Source organism: Hemiscyllium ocellatum, chromosome 6, assembly GCF_020745735.1.
Source record: "Hemiscyllium ocellatum isolate sHemOce1 chromosome 6, sHemOce1.pat.X.cur, whole genome shotgun sequence".
Taxonomy (NCBI): Eukaryota; Metazoa; Chordata; class Chondrichthyes; order Orectolobiformes; family Hemiscylliidae; genus Hemiscyllium; species Hemiscyllium ocellatum.
The window spans coordinates 2,064,988-2,086,667 of record NC_083406.1 but is presented as its reverse complement, the minus strand read 5'-3'; the positions used below and the strand labels follow the sequence as shown (position 1 = coordinate 2,086,667).

General features: G+C 37.9%; 1 protein-coding gene across 2 annotated transcripts in view; it reads right to left on the bottom strand.

Moving 5' to 3' along the window:
- Window positions 1-240: 240 nt before the first annotated feature.
- The window catches only part of yap1 (Yes1 associated transcriptional regulator), a 138,273-nt gene continuing 116,833 nt past the window's right edge, over window positions 241-21,680 (bottom strand). Inside the window, exons 3-6 of one of the 2 annotated variants that reach the window (XM_060825776.1) lie at window positions 9,303-9,490; window positions 6,625-6,752; window positions 3,920-4,032; window positions 241-2,968 (exon numbers count right to left, since the gene is read on the bottom strand). In XM_060825776.1, the coding sequence (XP_060681759.1) occupies window positions 2,730-2,968; window positions 3,920-4,032; window positions 6,625-6,752; window positions 9,303-9,490 (668 nt within the window). In that variant the 3' untranslated portion in view covers window positions 241-2,729. The remainder of the gene's footprint in view (window positions 2,969-3,919; window positions 4,033-6,624; window positions 6,753-9,302; window positions 9,491-21,680) is intronic. The other variant, XM_060825775.1, reaches the window with a different exon arrangement.

Below are 21,680 nucleotides of genomic sequence, written 5' to 3'. Positions count from 1 at the left end.
CGCAGAGAAGTAAAAGGGTTTTAACTTTGTCATTTGGCATCAAGTATCTAAAAAGTACAGAATTGGTTGATTTGGTTAGCATACAGATGGCACATCTACCAATTAATTGGAAACACATTCAATATTCAACACATGCAAATGCCCCAGGTTTGGAGTAGGTGAAGTGGAGCTGTTAGGAATACAGATAAACACCATCAAATCCAAAGTTAATTGCAAGAAAACAAAGCAACATTTTACCACAAAGAATATATTTTATACCACATGAATCATCATGAACCATTGGAAATTATTACATACAGAAATAAATGCAACAGAATTTACTGTATGTATCCATATACTGACATACTGGTACAGCTGAAAAAAAATCAATAATATTGTTGTATTATATATTGAAGTATGTGTGCATTCATTAGAATTAGATAATAAAATATTACATATTTATCAACTACCGAAAATGTCAGTGTTCTATGTATGCCAAGCATACGTTCTGGCTATTTAAAGATATTAAGGTCATGATCAGCAAGATTTCATTATGCATGTGCAAAAGCAAAACTGTACATTTACTCAGATGAGTATTAGGAAATATTTTGTAAATTTAAACTTTTTGTTGCATTGTTTTATTTCAACACTGATTTGTAGGAAGTGAGAACCATACAGATCATCAGCTCTTAGAAAAATACATCCTTTTCTCTCACTGGTATAACTACCTGTACATGATCATGCAAAGCAATGACTACGCTTCCTCTGCGCTTACCTTAAAAAGATGGTTAAATTTAACCAAGGTGACATACATCAGAAACCTTTCTTTTAAAAGGTGGAAACTTGCTGAGCTTAATTTCGGACCTGGCTTTAGAAATAGAAGCTTAGAATTTATGCTGGTTTCTCTAATTAGTACTGATACAAAGGTGAGCACAAAACCACAAAATGATCTAATAATATTATTGCTCATCCCTCAGACTCAAGCTGCATAGTACACATTTGAACTTGTGTTAAGTTTAGAATCTACGATGGCTTCTCAAAATAGTACTTCTAATACAAATTTAGTACAAAACTATAAACTGATTCAATGCAATCTTGCTGCTCATCTCTGCGCACAAGCTGCAAAATACATGTTTGAGTGTGCACTGTTAAATTTACACAATTCTTAGAAAATCATTGTTCACCTGTGTACAATTTTAAAAATGTTACAAGACTAATGGAGCTCAAGCATTGCTCAACGCACAAGAGTTGAAATGTAGCACTTTCAATAGACACACTGCTTAAGACTCAATACAAAAACTTTAAAAATCGTAGCCCAAGGAATAACAACACTAAAGGCCTGTGTAGAATGAAACAGCTGTGCAGTATATGTATTTTTTTTCTTTACCTGGATAGAAGCTTAAATCAGCACTCTCCAAGGATTGAAAAAAGAAATAAAGAGGATTTAGCAACATTGCAAGATTAAAATGTTTTCCTGGGTTCTCCATCAGTACCTATTTTAAAAAAATACTCAATTCAAAAGCCACATTATCTTTACAAGTAAAAACCCAAATACAAAAAGGTATAACATATTCAGCAGTTCATGAGAGAATGAATTACATTTTAAAAATAGGCCTATGAACTTAAGGAAAAGGAATACTCTTTGGAGATCTATTTGATCACAAAGCTCCCCCTGATTTGTCACAATTCTTAAATCTAATACTTTATGATATACATATATGTGTTCTTATAACCATTAACCCCACCTACAATACACTACTGTATATAGGACTCCTGACACTATATGTCCTGCTAGACATCTAACAGGTCCCAAAAGACCATTTAACCACTCAACCTACAAAACAAGTTCATATGTTTTTTTAAGTAGAATATATAACCAGCACTTCTTTAATTGTCATGTTTTGTATTTTGGTTTAAAAGTAACCTTTTGATCAGCTTTTGAAAGAAAAACACTAGCTCAACTAAACTAATTTTGGTAAGACATTACAGAAAAATGTACATGTCCAATATACTATAACAACACGTACAAGTAATTAAAAAGCACCAACCAATCTTTCATATTTAAATAAGGTCTAACCAAACTAACAGCTGACAGTTCACTTTGAAGTCACCCAATTCCTGGAATTAACTGGGCAATTATTTGAAAATTGTATTTCAATTACTCAAAGACAAAAGCAAGTTAGATACTGTGTATACTGTAAAATGGAAGACAGATAGGCAGCACATTTGGATACAAGATGTAAGAGTTTCAAAGAAACTGGCAAAGGCACTTAGAACTGGCACCAGATTCTGTGACATCGTAGCAGCCATTAACCAAGTCTGATAACACAATTAAGCCTACTTTAGAGTCAGCATAACTTGCTTAAACAGAGATTTACAAATCTGAAAAAACATTGGGAAAGCAAAAACATGAGATCATAGTTGCAGAACTGCACGACTTATACAAGTAAAGACTTGCACTAAACAACAGGATTTGTTCCAAATGTATGAAATGGGGTAGGAAAATGGGATAGAGTCATATATCCTAACTAGTTAAAGAAAAGCAAGTTGAAATTCTACATTTTTTGCTACTGTAATTATACTTCTGAAATGTGCGAAATACAATTGGCAGAATCCTTGTCAAATATTTAGAGTTTATCCAATGTTGCATCAGAGGAGAGAGACAATTCAGAAGTCCAAAACAACTCAAAAATATCTCAAGTTTTGATATCCTTCACACAATCAAAGGCAGTCTGAAAGGACCAAGGGTCCTATAGCCATGTCAGGAAGCTCTCCTTATCTATCTTTGTGGCAGCAAGAACAGACTCCATGTCATTGAGAATGTCAGAGCTCAGTGCCTCCTGTAGACTTGGCATCAATTCTTCTCCTTCTACATTCATGCTGTCTTCCTCCAGTGTTCCAAGGTCCACATTAGTACCAGGGATTGTTTCCAAGTAGTCGGGAAAACGATTTTGCTGAGAGCCAACATTATTTGGACCAAGGTTTTCAACTAGGTAGACAAATCACAAAAAACTGAGGATAACAAATTGCTCACAAGACAACCGAGCTCCTAAAATTCCAATGCTGAAGGGAAAACAACAATACTATTCAACTGCCATATATTTCATTCCCAAATTTTCTCTGCTCTTTTACAGAATCATAGAATCAGTGTGGAAGTAGGCCATTTAGCCCTTTGATCGTACCACCCTTCCAAAGAGCATCCTACACTAACCGGCCCCCTACCCCATAACCTTGCTCATCCATGGTTATTCCACTTGGCCCTGCAAATTCCTGGACACTATGGACAATTTAGCATGGTCAATCCACCTAACCTGTTAGAAGATGCTCAACAGTGTCATTATCTGTCAAGTTCTTCGGACATTTACTGACAAAGCGCAGGTCAGGCAACATCCAAGGAACAGTAGATTCGACGTTTCGGGCGTAAGCCCTTCTTCAGGAGGGCTTACGCCCGAAACGTCGAATCTCCTGTTCCTTGGATGCTGCCTGACCTGCTGCGCCTTTCCAGCAACACACTTTCAGCTCTGATCTCCAGCATCTGCAGTCCTCACTTTCTCCTCTTCGGACATTTAAGCAAGCACAGGTGACACAGTGATCAGCTCATTTATATGTTGTAGCAGAATTTCCTGAACAATGGGAAATAAAATCCCTGAATCTTCTGGCAAACCCACGTGTACTGAAGCCACATACTCCAGCAGCTACTGCAGTACTGCTACCTAGGTTAGCTACCTCAATATAATTTTAAGCATGATGGCCATTAGCTAATGTCAAAGACAATTTGAAACATTGATCAATTTACGAAAGGTAAAATTGAACATATACTTATTGTTAAGCTAATCATAATTTTTCATTACAAACTTGGTTGTTTGAATATCTTTTTTAAAAACATTGCATGTGTTTTAAAAACAAAAATGGAATTTTCTGTTCCAGGAACCCAACCGACCTGTATCCATTTCCTCGACGCTATTAAGAAAGTCATCAGGTGTTCTTGGTACACTGTAGCTGCTCATACCGAGTCCACTATCTGTACTTTCTTCCCTGGAATGGTATGTTCCACTGCAGGAAAAATAAAGCAGTGGGGAGAAGAGAATGGGGTGGGGTGGGGTCAGAGAGTTATACACTGAGAAAAGCAATTCATCTGACATGCATACCTCGTCCTCTTGCTGAGGAAAAACAATCCTCTGGATATCAGCTTCCTGATCAGCAAAGCCTCTGAACAGTGCTGTGAATCCAAGCTGATTAGCAGAAAATCAGAGGGTAGGCAGAAACTGGTAATGCTGAGTATGAATCATTTCATTGTGTGGCTCTAAGCAAGAGGCTTTACTATCTGCTTTTTACAACCATGTGCTCTCATGGTCTATTTGTTTTCATTTTTGCTTATCCATAGCAGCTTATTTATTGAAATGCATCCCAGTTAGCTTATTCCATAACTGCAAATTAATATGAATCAAGAAAACTCATGTGAAGAACATGTTCTTGTAACATAGGGACATGCTATCCTTAACATTTGATTCAAGTGAGGGATGTGGTGTACTTCGGTGTTCTTGTATATAATACACTGAGCCATAAAATCGTCCTTTACCAGAGGCTTTACAATAATGTTGCACAATGTTTTTTTTGATGAAAGCTTCAATTTTACAAAATTAAGTGTATGTTTCTTATCACCTTCACAGAAAATATTTGTAAAATTTCACACAAGATTTCAGATAGCTAGGGAGATTAATAATGTAATCTTTGCATCAGTATATCTATTATGAGAAATATGACTTCAAACTAGACTGGTGCATTTTCAAAACTATCAACAAATACAGTTCCAGACCTCATTGCAGTTTGGGCATTTGAGAAACAATAACCATTTAATACAGACAGGATTATAACTTTTGGATGTAGGTTTGCTCGCTGAGCTAGAAGGTTCATTTCCAGATGTTTTGTTACCCTACTAGGTAACATCTTCAGTGGGCCTCAAGCGAAGCAAGGCTGACAATTCCTGCTTTCTATGTGTGTTTGGGTTGGTAATGTCATTTCCTGTGGTGAGGTCACTTCCTGTTCCTTTTCTCAGGGTGTGGTAGATGAGGTCTAACTTGAACCTTCCAGCTCAGCAAGCAAACCTACATCCAAAAGCTCAACCTGAGCTACAAATCTTCTCAAAACTTGCTAACTTAACTACACAGTTCAAATTCGGCTTAAAGATTATGTAGTCCCTTTTGATTTGGTTTCACTTGAACTATAACCGTGACTAAATTATTTATTTTTGCACTACTGCAGTGTGAATGTATCCTAAACTTTGAGCAAAGATACCATCCGATATCAAGGCAACGTGGAGAAAGTCACCCTAATTCACTCAAGTGAGATGGAGTAATAGATTGGTATTTGCTTTTAATACGATGTCTTCTAAAAACTGCTTTACTAAACATGTCATGAAAATTTACCTTTAGGTACAACAGACAAGAAAAGGATAGGTCACACAAGGAACAAGAATAGCCACTGAGAGACTGACTAAGCAGGTGCTGTGCCATAGGTGCTACTAAACTGAAAGTCACGTCTGTATGGATACTAAATACAGACAAGCCAAAGGGTACATGCAGCAGTTCAAAAGACTTCATAAAAACCTTCTGTTTCATACCATGATGGTGATCTTCTCGTGCCACTTATTACAGAGAACAAGAATGAACAGTTTCATTTCCAGAAAAGATGAGCAAAGGTGAAGATCCACTTGAATCAGTCAGAAGAATGTAGTGGGGTGATCAGAAAAAGCTATCGAACTTAAGAGGTTGAACAGTCAATTTTAGCCAACTGGATGGAGATAGAGCAGGCTGGAGGTTTGGGCTGCTAGTCAGTCAGGTAATTGGAGCAGGGAAAAGGTGCTACTGCTGTAGGCTCCAAGCCTGACTGAGAATGGTACAAAAGCGGCTGAAAAAGATGGAGCTGATATTAACTATTAGGAAATTGAAAGACATTTCAGCCAATTACTTCAGTATTTAGCGGAGGAAATAGCCACACAACCAGAACTATAAGGGTAGTATTGCACACTGGAAAGCAAAGCACAATCAATATATCTCAGTGGATTTGGAATTTGTCTCCTAGTTTTGATTGCAATATTTACTCCGCTCATGTTTACTGCATCACAAAGCTGCTACATGAACTTTATTTCACAAATGGATGTAATGCTATAGTGAAAAAGCCTTCACAATTACACTAATCACCCCATTTCATCACAGGTGCAGTTTCACCATAAGTGATTTCAGTATCATGAACAAATCCAGAAGTTGCAATTGTGATATTAGTAAGAGATCTATGCAGACCTGCAACGCTGAAGTCCTGCATCGGACTCAAAATTGCAAACTTTTATTTAAGATGCATCTAGACAGATGCATGAGTAGGTGGGGAGCAGAGGGATACAAATGCTTAGGAATTGTCTGACAGTTTAGACAGTACGTTTGGATCGGCTCAGGCTTGGAGGGCCAAAGGGCCTGTTCCTGGGCTATAAATTTTCTTTGTTCTTTGTACTGTTAATATACACTTAACTTTCCAAGAAAACAAGCAAATATTATCAAGGATGTAACCACATGAAATCTCATGAACACTATCAAAATAGATATTTACACAGAGCATACAAAAAAAGTTAAGAAATTTTAGAGCAATACCCACCTATTAAGGAATGGATCTGAACTGTTGGTAGTCATCGTCCTTACATCTTGGGACATGGCAGATGAAACTGGAGTCTGAGGACTGCCATCTTGTTCCATGCTTGGCAATTGACTGCGCAATGCCATTTCCTTTGAACAGGATGAAAGGGCTGAAGCTAGAAAAAACTTTACTCAAAATGTGGTGATAGCTAACTTTTTATTAAAAAGAACGTACTACAGGTTATTCTGCTATAACGTGCATTTCATTAATACAAATTTGCTACAATAGGATTGACGAATTGGGGACACTGTTTCTAAAGCATGAACTTTTAAAGTGTGTATTGGTTATAATGCAATTTCAGCTCCATTAGTTTATATGGTTCTGCTATTATGCAATTTTCTTCTAACAGGATTGCACAAGAACGGAACTACTGCGTTATAGCAGAACTGACCGTACTGCTCTCTTCATCTTTGCAGAAGAGAGTCACTGATGAACAGGTAATAACTCCACACAACTCGATGCACTTTTGTTGCTGTATCAGATAAACAAGGTTTACAATAGTTTTCCTCGTAGGAGGTACCGAGAACACAGTGAAACCAATTTCTTCTACATTATCTGAAGTTAATTGGAAAAATCAAATAATTATAATTTGAAAAAAGGAAAGGGATATTCAGGATATTGCAATTGGTGTAAATATGAACATCCTGCATTTTGGAATCCCACAACAGCATTATTTACAAACCTAAAGCTGAATGGATTTAAAAGGGACAGTGGTTGGGCAATAAACATTTTTACAAAAGAACAAAAAGCGGTGGTCAGCAGGGGTTGACATTAAGATGACAACTTATTTAATGTACATTTATGTCCTATAGATTTGCATATAGGATAATTTGAAAGTTATAGGTTACGGAGAAACAAACAAGATAGTAACTGACTTCAGGAGTAACTGACATAGGAAGAACACTAAGCAGCATTGAGAGTAATTCAGGGCTGAATAGAACTATCAAAGAACTAAATGGCCTCCATTTTGAAAAAATCTTGGACTCACCATAAAGAGTCACAGAAGAAAGGATATTAAAAGAGAAAAGCATGCAAAAGAATGAAGCCATAAATTATCACTATCTACAGAGATGCACAGCAAATTAAACAAACCAGCTGAGAACTAGAAACATTAATCATGATGGAAGAATGTGATTTCACTTCTGCTTTCAGGGGATGCAAGTGTCATTGGCAATGGCAGCATTTGTCATCCTCCTCATTTGCCTTGAGGTGGTGGTGGTGAGCCATTTCTTGTACTGCCATAGGCCAGCTGATATAGGTACACCCACAATGCTGCTAGGAAAGGACCTTTAAGATTTTGACCCAGAGGCAATGAAGGCTTGATCTCAAGCTGCTGGGTTAGTGAATAATATGCTGTCCTTCCTGGGACAAAATATTCTATGCTTCTATTGTCCCTCAGTGGTTTAAAAAAAATGCAACTTTTATCCTCACTGTGAGACAGTTAGAAATGTGTGTCCACTGACTCCACAACCTGAGAAAATGGTACTTCCTTATAGTCAGAGCTACTCTGGTTAAGTATAGGAATTTGGTTACATGCCAAAAAATAAGAAAGTTAAATTTTCTCAGGCTGTGGAGACAGTGGATATCCATTTCTAAATGTGTCTCAGTGAGGATAAAAGTTACATTTTTTTTTAAAAAAACAATAAGTAACAATAGAAACATAGGATATTTTGCCCCACGAAGGACAACATGTACCTCACTAATTCAACAGCTTGGGATCAAGCCTTTGCTGGTCCAGGAGGATATTGTGGGTCAAGATCAAAACAATCGTAAATCAAACCAATCGTAAATCAATCAACTGTAAAGAAATTTAGTCTTTCTGATTATTGACAATGGTTTCAGACTTTTTATCCCAGAGAGTTTTAGTGAACTCACATTCTGCCATCTGCCATAGCAGGATTTGAACCTGGGTCCCCAGAACATTATCTAAGTCTTTGGATTAATAGTCTAGTGATAATGCTATTGGGACATTGACTCCCCTGGATTTGCAATTTTTAGTTGAGGTAGCATAATTAAATCTTCAAGGGAACGTTTGATTCAAATCTGAAGTGAGAAAAATGTAGTTATAGGCAGAGAATACTTAGTTTTGGAACTGTTCAGAAAAGGTTTACAAAGATGTTGCCAGGATTGGAAAGTTTGTGAGACAGGGAGAGGCTGAATAAGTTGGGGCTGTTTTCCCTGGAGTGTCAGACACTGGGGGATGACATTATAGCAAAAACATGGTATCTCGATGATTGACAAAATATATCCCATTCTATGCTCCAAAATTCTTTGGTTAAACCAAACTGCAGTTATTAACATAGATCGTGGACCAACACTTGAAAGTTTTCTTCCACTATGGTTTAACAGGAATTTTCTAACCAGAGAAGATGAAGGATTAAGATAAAACTTTGCCCTCTGCAAATCCTGCATTGGATGGAAAGGTATTATGGTTTTTATTAAACATGCAACATGTACTTTCAGTATGTTACCCTGATTCTGCCAAAATATTTGCACTTACAGAAGGTGGGGACCAGTTAAAATATAATTATGTACCATAGTGTCATGTGCATCATTGTTAAACTCATTAGCGCTCCTTACAAGTCAATAGCTACAGTTTCATGGTTACAATTTACTCCAGTTTCAGTTCAGAAACTCACCTGTCGTAGGAGCTCTTGATGCTTCAGTCGAAGTCTCTCTTTCTCAAACTGGAGTTGCTGCAGTCTCATCTGTTGCTGTGTATTGGAGCCTGACATTGCTCCTCCTTGCGGACTATGTGGACTATGAGAACCTATGGATGGAGGTGTCTTGACAGGAGCACTTTGAGTCAATCTTTGTTGGTCCACTGCTGTTGTCAAAAATAAGAGACACAAATAATTAAATAAAAGTTCAGTTCAAGTCTTATTAAAACCACAATGATAAAATCCCAAATATAACCTAGAATATGATATGAGAAACCCTGGAGAAGCTTATAGATCAGCAGTTTACAATTTGAACTAAACATATAGGTATTTTCCAGAAATGCCAGAAAATTTGGGGAGGAAAAATTGGACTGCAAACAACTTAGTAGTTCAAGCATCCCTGAATGTCTGAGTCACACAGCATAGAAATAAACCCCTTAGTCCACCTCGTCCATGCTGACCAAAGTTCTAAACTAGTCCCACTTGCCTGCTTTTGGCCCATATCCCTCCGAACCTTTCCTACGGACATACGTTTCCAAATATCTTGTGGATGTTGTAGCTGTACCTGCACCTACCACCTTTGGCAGTTCATTCCACATACAAACCATCCTGTGTGTGAAAAAGTTATCCCTCGGGTCCCTTTTAAATTTTTCTCCTCACCTTAAAAACATGCCCCCCAGTTTTGAATTCCCCCACCTAGTGAGAATACCTTTGCTATTCACCTTATCAATTTCCCTCCTGATTTTATAAACCTCTACAAAGTCATTCCTCAATGTCATACATGCAAGTAATTTAACTCCCAGCCACTCAGCTTCTCCCTGTAACACAAATCCTCCAGTCCTGACAGCAACTGATCAGTCTCTTCTGAACCCTGAAGATCTGGGTTTCAATATTCCAGCCTATATTCAAAAGTACCCATACATTCCTGCACTAATCAATTCACTGCCACAACAAAGGACTCAGTTATGTCCTGGCCCTGATCATTAATGAACTTATTGTGGGTGGCAAGCCAGTAAAGATGTTATATCTTTGACAAAATAAAATTTGATGTCAAATCATTTGACTTGTATAAATACTGATCAAGAGTGTTATCAACATGCCTGTCAACTGTCAAGGATCCATTATACTTCTGAATTTATTATTGAGGAGAGGTATAATACAATAAAGCTTAGATACATTAACAGCATTTCATAGACACCATGTAGGAACATAATTCTAAACCAAGTGCTTTAAGAAAACAGAAGCTCAAAACTAGATGTCAGAAGCTTTACAGCATAGTCCTTACAACATATTAATAAGTATATAACCAACAGGATTAGTTTTGTTTTTGCCATTATAACTGAAGGCATTTCACCTACTACTAACTTTAGGATACTAACTAACCTACTTTATGTTGCAGGTATTTGTTTGCTTTTCTTGTGATTGTTTTTTTTTTAAATGAAATAAATCTGTACTTGTTAGACTTTGGATGTCTGCTTTTAGATCAGCCTGGTAAAACATAAACCAAACAGCCAACTATCTATCTCCCAAACAGATATGCAACATTAATATATAGTTTCTCTGTCCAAGACAGCATTCTCTTTTTGATCTGAAGTCTGGTTTCAGAAACTGCTCAATAGAAACTGCCAGTTTCTATTCAGTTCAAGAGACTGTCCAGCTGCAGCAATCACCTCTGCACTTATTTCTTAAAATGAGAAAAGCTAAGCTGGAGTGAAGTTGGATTAATCAGCCTGAATTTTTTCATTGTATTTTTATATCATATTTCACACATTGTATTTTCACAAACTTTCAGCAGGTTCAGAAATGCTCTTGTACCCTATTTCTTACATTAAATTGCACAAGGTAATAATTAATCCAGCTCCTTGCAACTCTAGGTATGATAACCCCATATAATTTTAATTCAAAATTCCCCATTGCATTTCCAAATCAGATACATGAATAACCCACAGTATTTTATTCTGCACTCCCCAGTACTGCAATGCAAAAGCAAAACTTTAGAAAGGAACTAAAAATTATACAGCACAAGATGGTATATTTGATTAAACCATTATTGGCATGAAAATACCATTGGAACTGATTGTAGTGCCAGGCTGTCAGTTGGACTCCTCATGCAATTCATTTGTACTTGGCTGGAGATACAATATATTCACTAAGGCAATGTTCTGCTGTAAACCCATGGCAATGCCCTGACTAATCATTGTTGTTAACCTGGTGTCACAACTACGAATAACTGTCCTGCCGCATCCACATGCCAACTATTATCCAACCAATCAACACTTCCCTTTTTAAAGTTGCTTGGTATTCTCAGATTTTCTAGCTGTTATCTTATGACTTAAACCTTTGAGAGGTCCGTTGTTGAATATGTTCTGGAATTCAGACAACACATTTACTAGCTCCCTTCTATCCACCTGGCTTCTGAAAAGAGCAAATAAATTAATCAAACATGATCTCTGTTTCATGAGCCATACTGACTCTACTTGATTAAATTATGGATTTTCCAGTTGTTCAGTTATTTCTTAATACTTGAATCCAATTCATTTCCAAGAATGGATGTTAAATTGGCCTGCAGTTACCGCTTTTTGCCTCCTTCCCTTTATGAATAGGGCTGTTATATTGGCAGATTTTACTCTCTGGAATCTAAGAATGTTTGCAAAATTATAACCAATGCATCCACTATCTCTGTAGCTGCTTCTTTTAGCATCCAAGAATGCAAGCCATCAGGGCCAGGGGACTTAACTGTCTTTAGCCCCATTAGTTTGTATAATACTACTTTTTCAATGAAGGAGAAAGTACCTAGTTCCTTCTCCAGCTTCCCTCCCTCCATATTTTTCAGTAATGCTGGGATGTTTGAAGCCTCTTCCACTGCAAAGATGGATGCAAAATATCTGTTTAACTTCTCTGCCATTTTCTTGTTCCCTATAACTATCTTCTCAGGTTTATTCTCTAAGTGGTTTATGTTAGTTTAACCTCTCTTTGTTTTGATACACAAAGAAGTTTTTGTCAGTTTTGCAGATTTCAGATCAAATCCACTCCTTTCTTTAAACTGACAACCATTGTTGGTAACAATCCCGCTTTTCCCATTTAGCCCTTCAAATCATTCTTCTGTTTCTCTAATTGCTCCGTTTCCATCTCTTTTTGACATTCATTCTCTCTAGCCTTCCCATAATCTCAGAACTTACCTTTTCCTTCTGGCCTCCCACTTCCTAATAGCTTCCAGTTTCAACAGAAAGAAGCCATCAACCAGAACTCTTAATTCTGTTTCTCTCTGCACAAGTGTTGCTTGATCAGAATATTTCCATTACTTTCTGGTTTTATTTTAGAAATGGATAGCCTATTATCTTTATAAATAAATGCTACATAGTGAAGATAAACTTTTCAATTATTTTTACAGGACATTTCAGCTTTGTGTCAACAGGCCACAGCCTGATAGAGAATCAGAATTGCTCTGCCTAGGATGGAAGAAACTACAGAACAGGAAGGGGTTAGAGGGATATGGGCGAAGTGTTGGCAAATGGGACTGGATTCATTTAGAATATCTGGTTGGCATGAATGTGTTGGACCAAAGGATCTGTTTCCGTGTTGTACATTTCTGACTATAAAAATACACAATCAAAAGGAACATAATGAAAAAGGTTATGCGCACAGACCAGACCATTACAGATGCCAACCTTCCATCCATGGACTCCATTTACATGGCTTGTTGCCATGGGAAGGCTGCTAACATCAAAGACCCGTCCCACCCCGGCAATGCTCTCCTACAACCTCTTCCAACAGGCAGAAGATACAGAAGCTTGGACACACACACACACACACACACACGCCGATTCAAAAACAACTTCTTCCTTGCCATTATTAGACTGATGAATGGACTCTCGAGCCTCAAATAATGCTGATCTTGCCTAGCACACGCCCTGTGTAATGCAACTTGTATGGCTCTATCTAGTTTTTTTTCACCCTATAATTTGTACATCTAATGATCTGCCTGCACTGCTCATAAACAAGGCTTTTCGTTGTACTTAGGTATGTGTGACAATACATCAAATATAAAAAGCTTTTAGAAATATTTATTCTAAATATTTTCTCCTTTCTGGAATTCAAAATGTTGATCATATTTGATTTTATTTTCCGATCCAAATAAAGTTGCTACAATCAATTAACAAGCGTGGTCATACAGACTACACAATCAAAGTTGAAATGTGGAACTGGAACACCAGTACTGAAGAATGTGTGTGAGGACATTGCTCATAGATTTCATGGATCATATAGAATGTGTGTCATTTCTGCTGACTGTTGATTTTTATTTTGCTCTCCAATGGCTACTCAAAACAAAAAACACAATGGATGCCAACAGACAAAGAAAATATTGACTGCTGAAAGCAAATTTATAACTCCCTGAATTCAATGATGTACTGACATTCATTTTTTGGATTTTAAGATTGTGTTTCATTTGGAGGTCCAAATTAAGCTTAAATTATCACTCATGAAAATATTCTACATGTGTATGTTAACCCTTTAATTTTTCCTGAAAAATTAGTCTCAACAATTCAATTTCGAAGTGGTAATATACAAAGACAATGAGTGAAAGGCAAATAAGCTTAAGAGTAATATGGTTAATACATACATTCACATATATCATTGCAGAGATGGGTTAGCAAATTTGATCAAAGGATTGTATGAATGCAACATGTGTAAAGGACAGCATGCTGAGATTGACATTGGGGAGGCTACTTTTAGAATAGTGTGCGCAATTCAGGTTGTCCTTTCTTTGAAAGAAAGGAGGTTGTTCAACTTGAGAAGGTGCAAAAAAAAACAAGTATGTTGCCAGGTTTCAAGGTTTTGGGTTGTAGGGAGAGGCGAAATAGGCTGAGACTTTTTTCACTGAAGCATCAGAGACTGAGGTGTGACCTTAGAGACTTATAAAATCATGAAGGGCATGGATAGGGCGAATAGCCACGGTCATTTTTTTTGGGGGGGGGACGGGGGGGTTGGTTTCCAAAATTAGAGACACAGGATTAAGGCGAGGGGGAAAAGATTTAATAAAGATTGAAATGGCATTTTCATGTGGAGGGTGGTAAATGTATGGAATGAGCTGCCAGAGGAAATGGTCGAGGCTGGTACAATTACAACATTTAAAAAGGCATCTGGATGAGTACATGAATAGGTAGGGTTTAGAGGGATATGGGCCAAGTGCTGGCAAATGGACTAGATCAGATTGGGATATGTGGTCAGTGTGTACAAGTTGGACCCAAAAGGCTGTTTTCATGCTGTATGATTCTTAGTGGGTTGTTTTTCCTCAGACCAGTGGTGTTACTCAAAGCACTGACATGACAGCCACTGCCCTCTTTGATATGTAGTAATGGCCTGGACATAGAGACAAAAGGCATAATTTTAAAGTTTGCAGACAACAGTACATTCTGAAATTACGAAAGAGAGAAAAAAAAAGGAACTAACTTCAGGAGGACAGAAAGATTTCAGTGAAATAGGTAGAAACATGTGAAAATGTGACATGGACAAGCCTAATGTCAATAGTTTTTGGAATGAGCAGAGGCAGAAATGTTAACTCTTCTTTCTCTCCACAGATTCTGCCAGACCTGCTGAGGTTTACCAGCAGTTCCTGATTTCGTTTCTGATTTCCAACATCAGCAGTTCTTTTGTTTTTTTTTTATTTATAAAGTTCTACAATTTTAAAGGGAGTACAGGGACAGAGAAACCTAAAGAGTGCACACACACAGTTTGGATACTGGCAGGGCAATTAGTGAAAGACATTTAACAAAATGACTCGGCTTTATTCAAATAAAGGTGGTAATGAGGGTATAAAAGGTACGCAGTCATGCTAAATCCTAATGAAGCATTGACGACAACCCAGCTGGAATATTGTGGTCAATTGTGGGCAATGCAGAACTTTGCTAACATTTCTCATTTTTAAGGTGCCAAGTTGGTTTGAAGTAACATGTTGAAACTTTGCTGTAGCTTCTGTTTAAATCAGGACATTATTGAAATTGATAAAATAAATTGATGCAAGTTGCTAATCCAGCAGTTTAGCTACTTTTATTTTGTTGACTGCCATCAATTGTGTATAATGAAATTATTAGGTCATTTGAGTTATAACAGAGCACATAATCTAAGATGGTTTAAACTAGTTTTTTTGCAAATAGAAGACAAAATTTTGAGAATTACTTGGAATTTTGAATTGATTATTATGCAATTCTAAGACACAATAATGGTTATGGAAGTAACCAAATGAATGGGCATACATCTTCGGACCTGAAATTAAACAGACTGTTGATTCTTGAAAGATATATAATTATAATAAATATTGCACCTTCCAGTCACTTGCATTTCAATAAAATCCCTAGCTCTCAGGCTAACATTTCTGCCCTCTGCCTGCTGCAATTTTCCACTGAAGCCCATTAACTTCCACAGTTACATCAACTTCACCTCCTCATACACTGCTTGCTGCAAGGATTCCATTCCAGTCTCCCAGTTTTTGTCCCTGCACATTGGTCCCGATGAGGGCATTTCCACTGAGCTGCCTCTGACATGACTTCCTTTCTTCTCATCACTATCTCCCACTCCCCTACCTACGCATGTACACATACACACACCCAGACCGTCTATCCAAAAACGAAGCGAAATGTATGCTAGAGGAACACATTTCTGCTTAGGCACTTTATTAATTTCAAGGTCTCAATATTGAACTCAACAATGTCAGAAACTGCTTGCATTTCTGACTGCGCTCTATCTTATAATGTCTCCCCACATGGCGGGAGAGGAGAAAAAGATGGATGTTTTCAGTCCACAGAGCTTGAATGTTTCTGCTGCCCTTGTACTCATAGCTTTGTATTAAACTTCAGCTCAACCAGAGGCAGTCAACCAACAGAATTCCCTGATCTCAACATCTATCTCAAATGAGCTCTTTCATCGTTGTGAAAAACAATATTGTCAGGTAAATCTAAAAATTTTCAACTCTCAATTTTTCCCCAAATCTTAAACTTCTACTGATATTTCAGCTACATATCAGTCCAAGTTCATAGATCCAGAAGAATAAACAAATATGGTCTCTAATAACATAGAAAGTTTGTTCGGTGATGCAACTGAAGAGAAAAAGAGTAATACAATTCACTTGCGCTCATTGATCAAATCTTTAACTGTAGCTGTTCAGACTACAGAACAGAACCTAGTGAATAAACAGTCACTGCAGATGTGCACCAGACATCAGATGATTGAAAAGCACAAGTTCAAATGGAACATTTCCTTTCTCTATCCCCCATAGAAGGATCATCAGAATCAGTGACAGATTTCACATCAAACAAACAGCAATCCTCAGGTAGAACATTTCAAGAGGTGAACATTGTTTTCATCAATGAAGCAACTGCAGGTGCAAATGCCAGCATCAGACCTAATCAACAAGCTGAAGTAGAGTCTAAGGTTTATCACAAATTTATCAGTAAATTGAGAATAAAAATCACCCTGAACAGATCGAAGAGATTCAGTGATTCTGGGCATGACCAAAGCAAAACTACCAGGTTAAGTCAGAGTCAGGTTACAGACAAGACAACACTGCCAGAATCAAAAGTCAAGATTCTGGCAAACTGAAAAATTGCCTGTTTCAATAAGGCAGTCATTCTCTACTTGGGAGATTCATGAGATGAACAGCCTTCCAAACAAGGAAATAAAGTTGTTGTTTCAGCAGGGAAGACTTCTTCCCTGAAGGCCATGAAGAAATAAATGGTTCTTCAGTATGAAGAGACTTCACAGCCTTACACTTTCAGAACTGAATTGAGGTCAACAGTCCTCATGTCAAAACCTTACCACTCCTTCAAGTTGGAAGAAAATCTAGCCTGAAAGAACCAAAACAACCAGGCTAAAGTTTGTAAAGTCCGAGACTTCTGCGAAGATGGGGTTGTGATAAATGTAAATATATAGATGGATATATAAATTTTAAGGAGAGAAGAAAGTTTGTGGGGAAAAAAAATGATCTGCATGGTTTTCAGCTTGAGGGCAGAGCACTAATTCTTAACTGTGCTGTACATCATATGGTTTGATGTCATTGTGTGGTCTCAGGTGGGAAAACCACTCTGATTCTTAATGGAGTTCACCACCCAGATCTGCCTCAATCTTCCTACCAATATGCATCACATCAATGTAACTTGTACCTGATTGCGATCATGCAATAAACTATATTAATATAAAACCAAGAACCGTGGATGCTGGAGATCTGACAAAATAGAAATTGCTGGGGTAGTTCATCAGGTCTGGCAGCGTCTGCAGAGAGAAAGCAGAGTTAACATTGAATCCAGTGACTCTCCATCAGAATTGAAGAATCATCACCAGATGCGAAATGTTAGCTTTACTTTCTCTCACAAATGCTGCCAGACCGATGAGTTCCTCCAGCATTTTCTTTTGTTTCAGTAAATTATATATTTTTTAAGACAAGAAACTCTTGTTATATCATATTATGGTTTTCCTCCACCACACCAGACCAAGCTGGCTTTCTAATAAAAGAGAGGTAAATGGTGGCAAAGGTCTACCCTCACCATGACAGATTGTGCAGATAGCTCATTCAACATAAGGATTCAACATCCATTGCTGTTGATTCCAGTGACAAATGGTACACAAATCAACTTGATTTTCTCATTCTTGAAAACCATGCATGGCCTCACCCCCTTTCTCTTTTGAATTCAGTTTTACAAGCAGATGTTGTCCCATCCCAGTACTGCAAACAAAAAACAGGTCTTTGAAAGCAGTATGTTTTTTCCAGCATCCTGTATGAACGTTATGGCCTGCTTTAAATGTATAATTTAATGCAATCATTATAAAGATTACGAATTGTTCTGCAGTCAGAACATTCCAGTAACACATTCCAGCCAGAAAATATGACATGTCTGACCTACAAGAGAACCAGACATTGTGTCCAAGCCATCAGAGCTGCAACAAGACAAGTCTTTTTAGGGAGTTAACTCTACCAGAATCTACTCTCAAAAATACATATCTTATTCCTTGTAATTGAAATAGTTCAGATCTCATCATTAGTTAGTTACAGCTCCCAACTGTTCCATCGCAAAATGATGATTGAACGGCCATTATCTCCAGCTCTGTAGGATCATATAAACCACCCAAATAACCACTGGCTGCTTCACCTACAGCATTACTCCTTTTGTTTGCCTCCATTCATATAGCTTCCCATCATTTTGTGACAGGGTGATTATTTTGGAGTATCTCATCAATGTAACACAAAATAATCATTGTCAAGCCTTACAAAGGGATCTTGGTGTCCATGTACACAGATCTCTGAAAGTTGCCACCCAGGTAAATAGTGCTGCGAGGAAGGCATATGGTGTACTGGGCTTTATTGGCAGAGGAATTGAGTTCCGGAGTCCTGAGGTCATGTTGCAGTTGTATAAGACTCTGGTGAGGCCTCATCTGGAGTATTGTGTGCAGTTTTGGTCGCCATACTATAGGAAGGATGTGGAAGCTTTAGAACGAGTGCAGAGGAGGTTTACCAGGATGTTGCCTGGAATGGTAGGAAAATCTTATGAGGAAAGGCTGAGGCACTTGGGGCTGTTCTCATTGGAGGAGAAGGTTTAGGGGAGATCTGATAGAAGTGTATAAGATGATTAGGGGTTTAGATAGGGTAGATACTAAGAACCTTTTACCGCTAATGGAGTCAGGTGTTACTAGGGGACATAGCTTTAAATTAAGGGGTGGTAGGTATAGGACAGACGTTAGGGGTAGATTCTTCACACAGCGGGTTGTGAGTTCATGGAATGCCCTGCCCGTATCAGTGGTGAACTCTCCTTCTTTATGGTCATTTAAGCGGGCATTGGATAGGCATTTGGAAGTTATTGGGCTAGTATAGGTTAGGTAGGATTCGGTCGGCGCAACATCGAGGGCCGAAGGGCCTGTACTGCGCTGTATCCTTCTATGTTCTATGTTCTAAAGCTTAAGCCTATATAACAAAGGATGCCACTGTGGTAATCAAAGTCCTGAAGCAACACCATTAAATAAGTCTACTTTTAAAAAACAGCCAAAGTTCTTCATCACAGCAAGGTTCATTTTATCCCAATCTCTGAAAAGCCATTTAGATGTATTGCAATGTTTTACTCATCTCAGAATTTTTACCTCCGATACAAAATGACCAAACTGCACAAGACATTACAAGAACTTACTCAATGCACAATATGTTGCACAGTGGAATGTGTGAAGTCCAAATTATAGATTGAAACCAGATTCAGGTTCATTACAAACCCAGGAGCTTCTCAAAGAGCTATTGTCAGACTTGCATAATTCTGCAAAGAACAGAAAGCATCACACCCCAAGACAAATATTTGACACTGGGAAATGTATAGGTTAACATATTGGTGAGATTCTGGTTCAAACAAGTTCACTTTGATGCACAGCTTAATAACTATTTTTGTACAATTACATCTGGTTTTCTAGGCAGTAGACAGAGTGGCCAGAAAATAAAAGAAAAACATCAATAAGACAATAGAAAGGTTTTAGTGAAATAAGAATAAACTTTTCAAATGACTGATCTGTATCCTAAATCTAACCCTCCACCCACCTTAGCTCCCAATCACTTCAAACATTTTAATTAGTAAAGATCTACAAATGCCATATTTTAAATTACTGCTGTAATTGGGCCAGCAGCTACAAAAAAATTATATCACAGCATTAACTTAATAAAACATCCCAAAGTTCAGTAAAGTAAAACAAAGTACAGCATTGAACTGCATGAGAAAATATTAAATTAGGTGAGCGATGCTTGGTCAAAGAGATAATTTATGGAGTGCCTTGAAGGAAGAAAAGTGATGACACATGGAGATTTAGGGAAGTTAGCCAAAAAAAAAACCAGGGGAGAAATACCATTAGGTACAGTTAGCAGTGGTGAATGTTTCAGCGGCCAGAATGAGAGAAGTTCAAGTTTGAAGAAGTGTTGGTTTGGAGATCTTCAGACATCAGGAAGGACTTAGCCAAGTAGAGATTTCAAAATGAAATGGGAATTTTAAAGGTCAAGAAATTACTTGATTGGAAACCAATGTAGGTCAGTGAGCACATAGTAATGGAGGACGTACTGTTCCCCCCAAGTGAAGATGGGGGTAGTTTTGAATGGCCTTAAGTTTGTAGAATGTTGATGATGAACTAGGAGTATACTCAAATGAATTTATTGAAAACTTTTAGGTCAGTGTCTCTTCTGACTTGAAACTGGACTTTAATGGTGCAAAACCAATTATTAAACAATGTGGTCGACTTTTAAATGCCCTCTAGAATGGGACCAAGTGCTGCCCCAGCCAGCAGTATCCACATGCTGTGAACAAATATGAAAAAAACTGTGGCTCTTAAAAACAAATTGCCATACATGGTCACATCTAGAATAATGAGAGCATTGAACAATGATCAAATTAAAAGGCAGAATAAGGAACTGCATGAGGAACTGAGTGGGCTGCTTCTACACTCAAATGTCAGTTGAGAAGAATTGATTGAAGTTTAACATGCAGTGTGAACACGACCAATTAACTTTCCCTCTTCAGCCTACAGAGAAAGCCACAATTGCACTTGCCTGGCATTTCTACTGAGGCTATTAGACTGACTTGACTATGTTAACTCATTCCCAAATTTTTATTTTTCTATGACACAGCCGTTGTGACTCATGGAGGTTACTGTGCATTTAACATTGTAACTAACCTTTGGTCGATGTTTACTGATTAAAATATTATTTCAACAATCGACGTATTGGGCATTGAGAGCTGAAAATAGTTTTGGAAGTTAAAACTGGACTGCCAAAGTTGCTAAGGTATCTAATCAAATAGAAATGTGCCTATTTGACTTCAACGTGGTGGGGAAGCAGTGGTAACGTGACTGGAATAGTAATTCCGATGCCCAGGGTAATCTGGGTAAACAAATTAACCCCATAATGGCAGATGGTGGTATTCAAATTAACTTTCATTTCTATATTTTTAAGCTAAAAACAATGTAATCACTTAACTATTGTAAAACACAGAATCAGGCTCCCTAGTGTCCTTTAGGGAAGGAAATCCACAATCCTTACCTAGTCTGGCCTACATGTGACTTCAGATCCACAGCAATACGGTTGATTCCTCATTACCTTTTGAAATGGCCAAACAGCCAAGTTCCACGACAATTAGGGATGGGCAACAAATGTTGACCTTGCTGGTGGCACCATATTCCTCAAACAAAAAACACTGGGGGAGGGGGGACCCAGGGGGATGGTGAGGTAAGAGATCAGTCTGAAACTGGTACGGTTGGGAAAAGTAGCAAGTCAAATAGTCAGGGCAGGCAGGAACAAAGCAAAGCAGAGAACAAGGTAGGACTGGGGGAGTGACGTTTTGATGAGGG